The sequence below is a fragment of the Alexandromys fortis genome, unplaced genomic scaffold, assembly GCF_014885135.2.
Source record: "Alexandromys fortis isolate MF-2015 unplaced genomic scaffold, M_Fortis_MF-2015_v1.1 scaffold_62, whole genome shotgun sequence".
NCBI lineage: Eukaryota > Metazoa > Chordata > Mammalia > Rodentia > Cricetidae > Alexandromys > Alexandromys fortis.
This window is the reverse complement of record NW_026067942.1, coordinates 4,450,781-4,465,814: the sequence shown is the minus strand read 5'-3', so window position 1 is coordinate 4,465,814 and position 15,034 is coordinate 4,450,781. Positions and strand designations below refer to the sequence as shown.

Genomic DNA, 15,034 nt, shown 5'->3' with positions numbered 1-15,034 from the left:
GTGGATTCTGTCACTGCAGACAGTGGAAAGCCTTACAACAGTTCCTTCAACCCAAACCTCTTTACCTGGATAAGAGCTTTTGTAATGTATCCACTGTTTACCTTCTTCCTTTATCTACCGGAAACTCACACACATTCCTCAGCATTCAACCATTTTTTTTTTCAGTTTCTCAGGGATGACAGTTTTTTTTCCCCTCTGTCATTTCCTGTGATATTCTCTATCTTTGGTTCTTCAACTTTGTCATGAACACTCTTCTTTCTAAACCCTAAGTAAATTCTACATAGTTTCTGGCCCCCACTGTGGGGTCTTTAGTGTGTGGCTTCCCTCATTCTCCTAAGCCCATGTGCCTCAACAGCATTCTTTGGACCCTGTGACACCTCCATACCTGTGCACATCAGAGCCAAGCCCTTCTTCCTCCTTGACTTATTGGCTCTGAAAGATCAGACCAGCTTACTTTACAGTTCCACTCTAAGTACTTGTCACGGAGTCTGGCAGATAGCTGATGCTCGGTGGCTGGTTTACAAAGAACGAGAGTAGGGAACATTGTCCTCATGTCAGCTGGTGAACACAGCATGTCATTGGCTTAGCTCCACCTCTCATAGCCAGCTCTTCTTCCATGGCTACATGTACCTTTGTGTGACTTCCACGTGAAACTTGGTTCTTTGTCTTGAAGCACCCACGTAGGTCCAGTTCCTTTTCTGGGTTGTGATCACAGCTGAAATTCGCTAGTGTGCCTGCCTGTTCTGTTGGTTTCCTTCCCTCCATTATAAGCACCCCTGTCCTTCCGACCATACCATGTGAGAAGTTGCCTTTTGCTATGTGAGCTCTTTTTCTAACGACCTTTGTGAAGAATGGCATCCATGGGTGGTCAGAGAATTGCATTACGTGATGAAGACCCTCAGGTGATGGTAACAGCATTTGCTTGATTGTGATTTTAAACACTGATAGAATACTTTGATTTTGTTATCTTTGCTTCTATGGGTACCGTGACTAGAAATAGCTGCGGTAGTTTTCACATTGCCTGAGGATTATTGAGCAACACCGAACAGTGGGCTTTTCTTACACCTTCACACGCTACCCTAGTTATTTTGTACACCTTGAGGAAGTGTGCAGTAACAACCTACCCCTGTAACAGCCAAGGAAGTCATCTGCTCAAGGTCCCGTGTTTGAAGAGAGGTTGTCAGGTGCTGACAGACTTTTCTGAGTTCTTCTATGACGTTCAGAGCTGGACCCCAGTTCTTCACAACATCTGGTGACTGCCTCACTGCTTCTCAGTTCCCAGCACCTGCTATGGGGTCTGCTGTGCAGAACTCTCAGAAAGCTTCTGCTCACAGCTTTCTCCTGATGCAAAGATGGAGGAGCCTTCTGTAGACGCTCCGGTTAGTGGTTCCACAGGATGGAAGAGATTAAGAAAAAAACCATAAAACAAAAACCAAATCCAGCCACTATCACCATAAAACAGGTAGAGACCAGCAACAATAGGAGAACAAGACTCAATATATCATCTATTTATATTTTTGAGTAAGAGAAACTTAGAGCAGAAACTCTAGGTTAATCTGTCATGGAGGAGAGAGAAAGGACTGTCTGTCATAGATGTGGTTCTCAGTGCTGCTGGAACTGGGGACTCACCCCACACAGGTAGAGGTGGCTAACTCCAGGGCTATGAAGTCAGTGGAGTGCAGCTGCCTCAGTCATGTCCAGTACACACATATTTGAATCTTAACGTTCTTCAGAACTTTAATTATTTTGCATTTATCTATTTTTGGAATGTAATTGAGTAAAAAGACATAAGTTGCAACACAGCTTTATTCTTTAGATAATTTAAACAGGTTTGGATATTCTCAGTGCATCTTTCTGAATGAATTACAAATGGTAATGGAAGTTTGTAAGTCAATAGTATTATTAGTGCCTGGGAAAAAGAAATAGATGAAAATATTGACTCAGCGTGGTGCATTAACATCTCATTTTTCATCATCTGATCAAAGTTTCATCAAAACATTAGCTGTATGTTGTATTTTTGGAATAATTGCTTATAATAGCTTTTAATTCTACAGTTCTAATGAAGGGAGATTTCTCCAGTAGAAACAAACAACCCATGCTTTGCCATGAAGAGCTGGTGGTTTCTCGCTAAACTTGGGGTGGGCGCCTTAAGCTATGACTCATTGTGAACAACCGGATTTTTCCATCTTTGTTTTTCAGGATTTGGAAACATCTCCCCACGAACTGAAGGTGGAAAAATATTCTGTATCATTTATGCCTTGCTGGGAATTCCCCTCTTCGGCTTTCTGTTGGCTGGGGTTGGCGATCAGCTTGGGACCATATTTGGAAAAGGAATTGCCAAAGTGGAAGACACTTTTATTGTGGGTACCACAATCTTCTTACTACATCTATTTGCTGTTTTGTTTTTAAAGACATTACCTCTTCTAGCGCCTTAGATGAGGTAGAAATCCAGTTGCCATTTACATAACAAATTTTTTGTGGCTCCCCTCTCAGACTGCCACTCATTGGATTTCAGTTATTTGCATACTTGACTGAGAGAAACTAAAATTTATGTACAAGAAAACAGATCTATATCCTTCCTAGGTTCTACTTGATGTTGTATGGTATCCTAATTATATTCTCTGTGTGTGTGTATGTGTGCACATGTGTGTGTAAAAGTCAAAGGGTGATCTTGGGTGTCACCTCAAGGTCCATTCAATTTTCTTTTTATACAAGGTCTTTAAATGACCCAGATTCTCACTGGCTGATTGGTTGCTGAGGTCCTCAGGACCTGTCTGTCTCTGCCTCTCTAGGACTGGGGTTCCAAGCATGTGCCACCACGCCTGGCTTTGTTTTGTGGGCTCTGCGTGTGGAACAGGTACTTTCATGTTTGTAAGGCCAACATTTTACATAACTGTTCTATCTTCCCAGGTCCCACCTATGTTTTTTAAAGTAGTTAATTTTCCTTCAAACTTCTGGTTTTTTTTTTTGTTTGTTTGTTTTTGTTTTTGTTTTTCAAGACAGGGTTTCTCTGTAGCTTTGGTGCTTGTCCCGGAACTAGCTCTTGTAGACCAGGCTGGCCTCGAACTCCCAGAGATCCTCCTGCCTCTGCCTCCTGAGTGCTGAGTGCGTGCGCCACCACCGTCCGGTTCAAACTTCTGTTTTATTTATGTGTGTGAATGTTTTGCCTGCATCCAGATCTGTGTACATGGTTTACAGATCTTGGTGTTCCTAACGGTCAGGAAAGTGTATCAGAGCTCCTGGAACTAGTTACAGATGGTTGTGAGCCCCTGTGTGGATGCTGGAAACTGAATACAGGTGCTCCTAACTGCTGAGACCCCTCTTCAGCACCACATCTTTATTTCCTTATTTGAGCAACTTTAACAATGACTTAACATTGTTCTAAGCAGTAAATGTTAAAACCTAACTCTTGAAGCAAGTAAATGGCAAGACTTTTATTTTGAAAAATTGCTTTGGCACCTGTCTTGGTTACTGTTGGCATTGATATGATATGTGGTCCATTGAGGCAGGTCATAATAATAAATAGTAAACACAAAATACCTTGATGGTAGAATTCAGTCAAACAAAACTTCCTACAAAATGCAGCAGTTTAGAAGAAGCCAAGAGAGTAAACATGAGGGTGTTTGTGATCGTGTTATATTTAGAAGGTATGCGGATAAAATTAGGATGCTATTATTGAAGCTAACAGAGGGGGAGGTAGTGGTGGTGGTGGTGCATGCCTTTAATCCCAGCTCTCAGCTTTGGTGAGGCAGAGGCAAGGCTCAAGGCCATCCTGGCCTACAGATCAACTTCCAGGACAGGCGGGGCTGTACAAAGAAAAACCAAAGGAGGGGGGTATGCTATTACTGTATCTGTGATTGTAAGTCTGTACCCCAGAAGAGAGTCATGGAAGGATAAAAAGGTTGCATTTTCACATGGTGTTAAGAATTTCCTCTCACCCGTCCTGCAAAGCATCACATTTATCATTCCATTATTCTTTTGTCATTCCATAGAAGCTCCAATGAAACACATCTTCAAGGTTCCTCTATTGAAATGAAACTATTGACTCACCATTTTAACTTTAACATTAGAGATTTAAACTACTAGAGATCGGAGTCAGCTCTGATCATTTTTACTGCTGGAGTGAATGAGATATGGCTCTTCCCAAACAGGGCTCTCCCTCCCCTTGCACATACCGGACTCTAGTCATTCACACTCACCAGGAAGGCAGATCCAGTGCTTTACTTGGTAGTAATGAAGAGCTCATTCCTACATTCAGTACAAGTGGGACTGCCCACGCCATCCTCCACAGTGTTTGCCAACCATGTGCCTGCTGGCTGTTTGCAAACCTTCACGCCTTCACGGTAGTGCCATTCCCGTTGTTATGATGGTTGATGTCAAACACTTTGAAACAACTTTCAAGATATGAATTTACTCAAGACTCTCAGATGAAGAGGGTAGATGAGAGAGCTCCCTGTGGTCATTTCCATTCTGTGATTTTGTACATGTTTATCTCCATAAAGATCTCACTCTATTATTAAATAGTTTTCATTTTTTAAAAATTAAATTACACTTACATTTATTTGTATGTGCCTGTGTTACTCATGTAGAGGTCAGAGGACAATTTGCAGGAGTTGGCTCTTCTTCTATCATGTGGGTCCTGGGCTTGAACTCAAGTCTTGGTGACAAGCACCTTTATCTTTTGAGGGTGACAACCCCCCTCAGTTGTTCCCACAGGGCTACTGTGGTGCATAAGATGGGGTCAGTCAGTAAATAAAGATGCATCACAGCAATGCCAGCGTGGCTTACTAGAGAACACACCTGCAATCCCAGTGCTCTAGAGGCTGAATTGGGAGGTCCAGGCGAGTCTAGATTACACCACAGGGACATTTTGCTTTAATAAATAATAATAATATGACTAATCTCAAACAGAGAGCTGGAGACAGACCCCATTTATACTTTACATTATAGGGAGTTCTTACTAAAGAAGCAGGTAAAAAAAAAAAAAACAGAACAAAACAACAACAATAAAAAAAACAGGTCCCATGGTGATAGGTGTGGTCAGGGCTGTGAAGTTGCCCCTTGGCTTGCAGATCTGATGGCTTTGTAGTCCCACAGGCAGCTGGCTCAGCTGGGACACAAAGGCAGACTTCCTTAGTATCATAGCCTAGTCAACCAAATGAATGCCACCATTCATGTCCCCAGTTCCCAGCTGTGAATGTGTAGTACTCACCTGGTTTCTCAGTTGTCACATTTTCCTCAATTGTACCTAACCCACAGTCAGCTGTGTGCCCACAGTGTAGACAGCTTTCACTAAACGGTTCAGGTGAGTGACCCTTCACGCCTACCCAGCGCTACCCTCTCACAGCCAATGAGCAAATGTACTATTGTTTTAAAAAATATTTTACCCTTGGCAAAGCTATGAAGGTGCCAAGTAGCATTATTTATTGAAACTGGTTGTTTTTAACTGTTTAAATTATACTCGATTCTAATGAGTAAAGACTGCTGAATAGGAAGGACAGAAGGGCAGTAAGGAGTGTTCTCACTCATGTGACGGCACTTGGTCTTGCGGGCATGTCAGTAACCTCTGTCTACCCCACGTCTCTGTCTTTCCAGAAATGGAATGTTAGCCAGACCAAGATCCGCATCATTTCCACCATCATCTTCATCCTGTTTGGCTGTGTCCTCTTCGTGGCTCTCCCTGCGGTCATATTCAAGCACATAGAAGGCTGGAGCGCTCTGGACGCTATCTATTTTGTGGTTATCACCCTGACGACCATTGGATTCGGTGACTACGTAGCAGGTAAGGATTTGGATTCTCTGTGCTGTGGCTGCTCTCCAAGCCCAAGTCTATCAGTTAAGGCTCGCTCTGGTTGAAATCTGAACACAAGGCTATGTGAGACAGGGCGGCCAGGCCAAATCTCACAGCAAGGTGGCTTTAAACAGGGAGTTCCTGCATCCCTCTGAGACTCCAGGTAGAATTCCTTACCTGTTGCTAGTCTTTGGAAGGAGCTGCCAGGCCTCCCATGATCCTTGGTTCTCAGTAGACTCATTCCTACCTCAATCTTGCCAGTTTGTGACAGCCCCCTTGCTTGTGTTTCTAGGTGCCAATTCTTTCCTCTTTCTAAGAGCTCAGTCACTGGGTTAAAGACCCACAATCCTCCCCTGCAAGCTCATCTTTGCTAAGGACAACTGCAAGGACCATGTTTCCAACACAATCACATTCTGTGATACATGGGGGTTGGGGCCTCACCATGTCTTTGGGGAGGACATGATCCAGCCCCTCATAGTGGCTGCCATGAATAGTGATTCCTTTACACTGGAGAAAGACAGGATTAAGCTGAACTCATTTATGTTTTATTTTGTAAAATAAGTAGAAATGGCTGGTTGTATAGAATTTTGCATTTCTAGATTAATAAACACTAAATATCTATCCCTCTTTTTGGTATAAGAAAGTTCAACTCTTCTTCATCCTTTTTACTTTCTTTTGCCTTCATTTGTAAAACTTTGTCAGCTTCAGAAAGTGATTTTATTCTTGGCCACCGAAGATCCTCTTTTGCCTCTGACACTGGAAGGTTTAATTCTCAGTGCAGGGCAGTAGTTGCGACACTGGCTGAAGTGGGTCACATGGTTATCTACGTCATTCATATCACTTGATTTTTTTTTTTATGTGCAGTGTCTGCTCTTTATTCCCTTGTTTCTCTGTCTTACTGTATCAGTTCAGACCTTACACTCCTCAGCCGTGTGGTTCCAGCTCGTCTTTGTGGTTTTGTGGATATGATCATGTGTGTGTGTATGTGGGTACATGTGCATGTATGTATGTGTGTGTAAGTGGGTACGTGCGCATGTATGTATGTGTGTATGTGGGTACATGTGCATGTATGTATGTGTATGTGGGTACATGCATATGTATGTATGTGTGTGTTTGTGGGTACATGCATATGTATGTATGTGTGTGTTTGTGGGTACATGCATATGTATGTATGTGTGTATGTGGGTACATGTGCATGTATGTATGTGTATGTGGGTACATGCGTATGTATGTATGTGTGTATGTGGGTACATGCGCATGTTTGTATGTATGTGTGTATGTGGGTACATGCGCATGTATGTATGTGTGTATATGTGGGTACATGTGTATGTATGTATGTGTGTATGTGGGTACATGCGCATGTATGTATGTGTGTGTATGTGGGTACATGCGCATGTATGTATGTGTGTATGTGGGTACATGTGTATGTGGGTACATGTATGTATGTGTGTGTATGTGGGTATGTGCGTATGTATGTATGTGGGTACATGCGCATGTATGTATGTGTGTGTATGTGGGTACATGCGCATGTATGTATGTATGTGTATGTGGGTACATGTGCAGGCCAGAGTGTCTTCCTTGATCATTCTCTCCTATATTGTTTGAGACAGAATCACGCACTGAGCCTGGGGTTCCTGCATCCTCCTCTGTCTGCTTCGCCAGCTCTGAGATTTCAGGGGCATGCTGCCATGCTTAGATATTTGTGCATGGATACCAAGGCTCTAACTCACATTCTCATGCTCTTCACTGAACGATCTTCCAGCGCCAAACTTAAATGCTGATAGTAAAAATAAATGTGTGGATGACCCTTCGGGGATCATTTTAATGACATCCCCAAATTCAAACCATCAACTAATTTGTAACTCCAGTTTGGAATGAGAGAAAATATAATAGGTATACTATGTTGCCATAAAATAGTGACGTGTTATTAAATTCTCAGAATAAGCTCATCAGAATGATTTTGATTTTTTTAAAAAAATCATACATGGTTTTTATATATCCTGTGTGTGTATGTGTGCATGCGTGTGCATGTATGCACATGTATGTGTGTGTGTACACACACTGAATGGAGGTCAGAGACCAACTTGTGAGAGTTGGATTTCCATGGATCTGGTGATTGAATGCAGATTGCCAGGCTTGTGGGGCAAGCACCTTTGCCATCTGAGCCATCTTTCTGGTCTGACCTCTCAGTCTCTAATTTAAATACTTTCAGAGGAGAGACCGTATTGCTGTCTTTAGTAAAATATCTAAAAGGCTAGAGATGATTAGTGTGTGCTGGCATTAAGGTTGAAGTTGCCAGAGCCTCCTTGTGAGGATCGTGTGATGTCTCTGAAGAAGTATGTAATTCTTATAGTTAAGGCTGTCCCTTTGCTCAGAAGCACCAGGCACACTTCTCTCTACCAGGTGAAGGCGCCGTGAGTGAGGGGGCAGAGGGCTAAGGGGCCCCTTTTAGTTCAACAATTTTTGGAATGGTGTGAGGAGTGTCAACCTTTGTAGCGCCACATCAGAAGACAGGGTCCTGTCTGAAGGTGTTCGCTTTCCTGCCTCCCTAGAAGTTGTATGTGGTCAGCATAAACAGAGCTGAGAAATGTGTTTCTACAGGGGAAACTGAGGCAGCATGATGTAAACAAAAATACACTTGCAATGCATTCGTCTTCCCTGGTTACATAACATAATTACAAAGCCTTGCGAACGGTGTTGTCTGTACAGACATTAGGTGGTAAGTCTTACACTTCAGGCCAACAGCCCGACATGCCATGAGATATTTTAAACAACCCCAGACTGTGTCGAACTGGCTTGTGGCCTTCATGGTCTGAGACGCCTTAAAAATACAAAATTTATAAGAGAAAAAAAATGTGGGTGGAATCTTAAAATAATCATTTCTGTGTCCACCACCTAGATTGGCCTGGAGCAGGTAAAACCCCAAATAGTTTACTTTGTGGTTTTGAAAGACATGTTTTGTTTTTATTTTTTTTATTTTTTTTAAACTTTCTTTAAATTCACCTCAAGAGGTCAATACTCTTACGCTGAAGAGATCCTGTAAGTCTCCCTGTGTCTATTGCCCCCTGCCCACGGAAGAACATCCCATGGGTCCAGTCCCAGTGGGGTCTCTGACTCCAGAGTCTTGGCCCAATGTCATGGAAGAACAGGGTGACAAGAATGATATTTCTTGACCTGGACAGATGGCTCAGCAGTTGAGTCCTTTCTACTCTTGCAGAGAGCCTGAGTTTTGTCCCCAGCACTCACAGTGTCTCACAGCTGCCTCCAACTCCAGCTTCAGAGGATCCGATGCCCTTTTCTGGCTGCCGTGGGCTCTTGTATAGGAGTGCACAGAAACTCACACTGACACAAATAGGTATTTTAAAAGGAATGATGCATTGTGCAATTGATAATGGGGAAAACAGTGTTTCCTGTCACTAGTATCTTGCTATATTGAACCCCTCGCCAAAGGCATTACTTTCATCTCATTTTTGTTTGTAAAGGAGTTCTTTAAAAGATAGAAATCCATCTTTGGCTAAAATGACTAGAGAGATGGCACAGTGGTTAAAGACCTGCAGGGTGGCTCACACCAGTCTGCAACTCTAGTCCCACCGGATCCATCGTCCTCTCCCGCCTCTTTGGTCACTGCACTCATGTGATGGACAGACATGTAGACAAACGCTCACATACATGAGATTTTAGAAAAGACAAAAAGGAGGGAGAAGAGAGGAGCAGTTCACTTTGATCTGCTTCTGCGGCCTTGCTCTGTGTTGGTGCTTGTGACCAGAGCTGTGTTCCTAGGGCTGTGGACATCTGTGCCAGGTTCTCACCCCCGTTTCAGATGGATGTGGAGAGGCAGGGCAGGAACCATGTGCCCTTTGCGAGAGTCTTTGGAAAACAGAAACTGTGTTTATCTTTCAAGTTTCTTGAGAAGGGGTTGCCATGTGTAACTCCACAGAGTCAACACAGTTGGTCTTTGCTCATGGGGACCTGTTGAGCTACAGCAGGGCAGGGCTCCTCTGAGGAATGGCTGGCTCTCTGTTTTGTAGAGCTTTCCCTCTTGCTGCCTGTTGTTCTGACTCATAATGCAAGAACCAGCATGCCACCTTAAGCCCTCTAGATACTCCCTGCAAATCTTAATTTTCTATTTCTGCTTCTGCATGTGTCAGAGCATGGGGCAGTGGCTGGCTAGTTACCTTGGTGACTGACATTGAATGAATCCTTCTGGCTGATCCAGTCTGTCCTCTTGCCCATGCTCAGTGTCCTGGGTCTGAGAAGGAGTGGTGGGGTGGGGTGGAGCTAGGTGTTGGCTTGTGTTATGGGCAAGAGCTGCTCCACGCAGCACAGAGGAGTGTGGGCAGTAGCGCTAGCCGAGCTAGCCAAAACGGGAAAGGGAGAATGAGATGGCTTAGCCAGTGCCATCGACCTGGTTTTGAAACCGTAGACAGAGTGGTAGGGATGAGTTAAAATGCACTGCAAAGTCGCACCTGAGAATTAATTTTTATGTCCTCATTCCTGTCATTTGAGTTTTCATTTCCTTAAATACCTAGAATGACATGTTCTTAAGTCACGCTCACCTTATAGGCTGAGGACTACACCTACCGCTTTCTTAAATCTAGCCTCGATCATATTGAAATGTGCTCGAGTTTGTGTGTGTGTGTGTGTGTGTGTGTGTATTTTTTTTTTTTTGTAGACTTATTTGAGCTTGGTTCCATGACTGATCTGCTTGGTCCATAAATGTGCAGGAGAAAATGACACAGAACCCTTAGATGACGATTCTCAAAGACTGGCAAAAAGCCCCAGGAGCCCGCTTAATGCAACTTAAAATGCATTTTCAACCCTGGTGGCATTTTGAATCTACAGTGAGTCAGAGGGAAGACACGTAACTCCAACTGTGCTTCTCAATGAAATCCCTAAAACACTTCTTTTCCCAAAGGCAGCTTAGGTAGGTGCAGAAGAGGCAGGCATGAGGGAGGGAGAGCCTGATGTGAATGATAGCCCAGGAAAGCCTTGCCCACCCAGTCCCCATGTTCTTAAGAAAACCCAAACATTTTTGTCTTCAAATGTAAGCATTGTAAGTAACCATCATGGCCGACACCACAAAGATGTAGTTCCCAGCCAGTTCATTGGTTATGAGTGCTTACTGCTCATCCAGAGAAGGGGTATTAGGTTCCAAGCACCCGCATGGCAGTTCATACATCTGTAGCTCCAACTTCAGAGAATTCAGTGCCCTCTGCTGACCTTCTTGCAGACTATACTTCAGTGCACAAAGTATTATAGTTAACATGAGATAGGATGAGCACCATGGGTGAAGTCTGACCAGCCAGGGCTGTACTCCACCTCCTGTGGGATGAATCAGCTCCCAGCATTTAACAGAGCATACTTCAGTGACCAAGGCTCCATAAAATACATTCAGTAGCCTAAACTCCTGATATACTTACATACATATGGTGTGAGAGGTCCTTCTGTCTTTGTATTGCTTTTATCGGTTAATGAATGAAGAAACTACCTTGGCCTGTTGATAAGGCAGAACTTAGGTTGGCAGGGGAAACTAAATGGCATGCTGGGAGAAAGGAGGCAGAGTCAGAGAGAGGCCATAGAAGCACTGCCAGAAATAGATGTGCTGAAACTTTGCTGGTAGGCCATGACCTCACGGTAATGCACAGATTAATTGAGATGGGTTAAATTAATATGCAAATTATTAGCCAATAAGAATCTAGAGCTAATGGGCCAAGCAGTTCAAACAAGTGGCTCCTTATAAACAATTGGCATCAACGTGGCTATCTAAATCCTCATAAAACCTGACATCTGTGCAAATATCTCTGAGTACAGTTACCAAAATTTCTGCCACTAAACTGATTGCAAAGGAAGATATTGCTGGAGCTCCAATAGATACCAAAGAAAGTACTTGATGAGGATGGAGGGCTGTTGAAGAACAGTTATGCTTTGTCACAAGAGCCACTCAGAAAAAAAGAAGAAAAAGAAAAATAAAACAAAAAACTACATTAACCAGAAAGGGGAAGTTTGTGTGACTGCTAGGGATCTGTGTTATAGGTTTTGTGTGTTATAGGTGTGTGTGTGTGTGTGAGTGTGTGAGAGAGAGAGAGAGAGAGAGAGAGAGAGAGAGAGAGAGAGAGAGAGAGAGAGAGATGTGTGTGAGTATGGTCATGAGTGTGCTGCTATGTAAGTGTGCAAGTCAAAGACAACTCTTGAGAATCAGTTTGAGGCAGGTCACTCTTATTTCTCCCTCTGCATCCCCAAGGTCAGTTGTCCCATAAGCTTCCCAGAGAGTTCCTTGTCTGCATCCTCCATCTCACTGTGGGAGTGCTGGATTGCAGATGCATCTGGCTTGTATAAGTTCTCAGGATCATTGGTCTCACCCGTGAGACATTTAACCCACTGAGCCACCTCCCTGGCTCACTGTATTGTAACCATCACTCCTTCATTAATGCATATTCACTGACTCTGATATTTAGTGAACATGCTGTTGTTTATGAGATGCTGTGCTCAGCACTCAGTCATCACAATGGCCATGGGAAGTTCCTGCTCCTCTGGATGGAATGTATGAAATTACGGAGCAGCCACGAAGCAGGGATCCATGTTTGGTGAAACAGGAGAAATCTTCTCATCCTGTTTTAGTCAGTGATGAGAGAATTGGTAGTCTACACATGGTTAATGAGCAGGATTGAACTGAAGGACTGTGGGCAAGCCAACAGTTGAGCTTGCAGAGGTCAGCAGATATCTAGAAGCATTGTAGAAACACGGGGGGAGACAGCAAAGAAGGGGGCATCGGAGTGATGGCCATGATGGCGTGGATGCTTAATGGAGACTCTAAACTGCTCTCTATGGAGACCTAGTGGTCATTTCCAGGGAGAATGATCACTTAGCTCCTGCACACCGCAGAGTCCTACCTTTGTAAAGATGACTGCGTGAGAGGATTTGTGGATCTCCCTTCTCTACACTCACAAGGTTCCTGTTCTTCTTATAGTAGCTTTTCTATGAAGAACAGAAATGGGCTGGTGGTTTCTAAATCTGAACGTTGATCTCTAAAATCCAAAAATATAACTTCACATACTAGGCAGATATAATTGCCTTCATTCAAAAATAATTTAAAATTTTTAATTTCATTTTATGTCTATGGGGGTTTTGCCTGTATGTATATCTCTATTACTATGTATGTACCTGCTATCCTTAGAGGCTAGAAGAGGGTGTTGGGTCCCTCTGGAACTGGAGCCATGGATAATTGTGAGATATTCTGGGAATTAAGTTCTAGTCCTCAGGAAGAGCACTGAGTATTCTTAACTGCTGAGCCATCTCCCCAGGCCTGTATTAAATAACTTTTGTTTGTTTGCTTGTTTGGTTTTTGAATCAGGATTTCTTTGTATAGCTCTGACTGTCCTGGAACTCACCCTGTAGACCAGGCTGTTCTGAAACTCACATAGATCCTCCTTCTTCTGTTCCTCAACCCCCAAGCTACGATTAAAGGTGTGTGCCACCACTCCACATCTAATTATCTCCCTTAGCTTCACGTTTTCCTGATTTAATAGACTGAAGTCACCAGATTGACCACGCCCCTGTAAGAATGTTTCTGTCCCTCGTGCAATTTGATGTCACAAAAGAAAGATGCACAAAGCAGACATAATACCTCACCAAAATCATAATAAAGCCTCGTGGTTAAAATTATAGTCAAAGCCAAAAATTAAGATCACTATTTGATATCCAAGCTGAAATACTTATAGAGAAATGAGACCCCATTTCTGTTGTTTTAATGAGTACCCCCCCCAATAGGTCATGCATGCTGTGACCCCCAAGAGATATAGAGGATCCCCTCAGGTCACTGAAGATGTGTATCCACAGGTACTGTAAGACCCCACGTGCTTATTTCTCAGCTTCTTGGCCCCTAGCACACTCTTATCACCACTGCTACTCTGTGTTCTTCACCAGAACCGATGAGGCCCCCTCACCCCAGACTGGAACTTCCAAAGTCATGGGTCAAGTGAACGGTTTTTGGTAGTTGGGCTGCATCAAGCGTCTTTGCTACAGCAGTGTGAGGCTGGAACATCGTTACTACAGAGTGACGGTGTGCTTACGTGCTACATGTTTATGCAATACATGCATCACTGTAGAAAATGGAAGGACGGCCCTGGGATTGGCCATCTTAGTCAAGAAGGGGTGCCCTTTAAAACCAGGATGTTTGGGGGTTTCATCTTTTCATTTATATTTTGTGATTCAGAGGAAAAAAAATCATGAGTCAAGAAAATTAAGGGGATAGAGCACTGTGTTTTCAAGTTCATATTTTAAAATTGCTTTATTGTAATAAAATTGCACAGAGAGAGAGAGAGAGAGAGAGAGAGAAAGAGAGAGCGAGCGCGCACAGCTTGACTATGGTAGCTATGCAAATACTTACCTGAACCCAAACACAAGTTCTGTGGAATAGAATAGCACCACCTTCTGGAAATGCCTGGATTCTCCACAATACCGGGCTGGAGGACTGCTGTATGGACTCCACCATAGGGTAACTGCAGTTAGCAGCTGAGCACGTGGGTAATGAACAGCTCCATCTAAGGAGAGCAGCCATGCTTTGGGGCAACTTGACGGGGTTTGGATTTGAGTTCTGCAGCTCTGGGTTGTTTTACATCCTCTGATGTCTCTGTTTTGAGACCCTGGGATTACAGAGAAGCTGTGTGGACCTGGCAGTCTCTCTTGAGTTCTGAGCAGATTGAACTTGATGGCACTTGAATCATCAACTTTGTTTCTGAGAAAGCAAATGGAAAAGAGGCTGAAACCTATGCCCAAAGGCCTGATTGATGGTTCCAGTCATGGAAGCTAATCAATATGGCCAAATTCTCTTATCTCCCCCAGTAGGAATTTTGAATATTTCATAAATTGATTGAGCAATGTGGGGCATCCAGGGTCCAAAGGTCCTTTCCATGTCCCCAGGGCTATTCTCTACCTTCCCCCAGCTGGGATTCTTGGGGAGCAGGCAGGAAAGTTCTCTCAGTGCTTGATATAGAGGAGGTTTCCAGCTATTGTGTGTAGGGAACCCACTTTTTGGAGAGAATCACTTCCCATCGTTGTGAACAGCACAAACCTTGCTGAGTTATATTTTTAGTAATTTAATCCGCTACATTGGATCAAACTCTGGCTGAGTTCCTCTTGCAAATGTCAAGGAAGAGAGATCAGTAAGGGAGTGGGAGCGGGAGGGGGAGGGAGGGGAAGAGAGGGAAAAAGAGAAGAGAGAGGGAAAGGGAGAGGGAGGGAGGG

At 43.6% G+C, this 15,034-nt stretch overlaps 1 protein-coding gene across 4 annotated transcripts in view; it reads left to right on the top strand.

Moving 5' to 3' along the window:
* The window catches only part of Kcnk2 (potassium two pore domain channel subfamily K member 2), a 176,751-nt gene that overhangs the window by 120,807 nt on the left and 40,910 nt on the right, over nucleotides 1–15,034 (top strand). For all 4 annotated transcript variants that reach the window (XM_050148294.1, XM_050148295.1, XM_050148293.1 and 1 more), the window contains 2 exons: nucleotides 2,200–2,360; nucleotides 5,596–5,782. In XM_050148294.1, coding sequence (XP_050004251.1) covers nucleotides 2,200–2,360; nucleotides 5,596–5,782 — 348 coding nt within the window. The remainder of the gene's footprint in view (nucleotides 1–2,199; nucleotides 2,361–5,595; nucleotides 5,783–15,034) is intronic.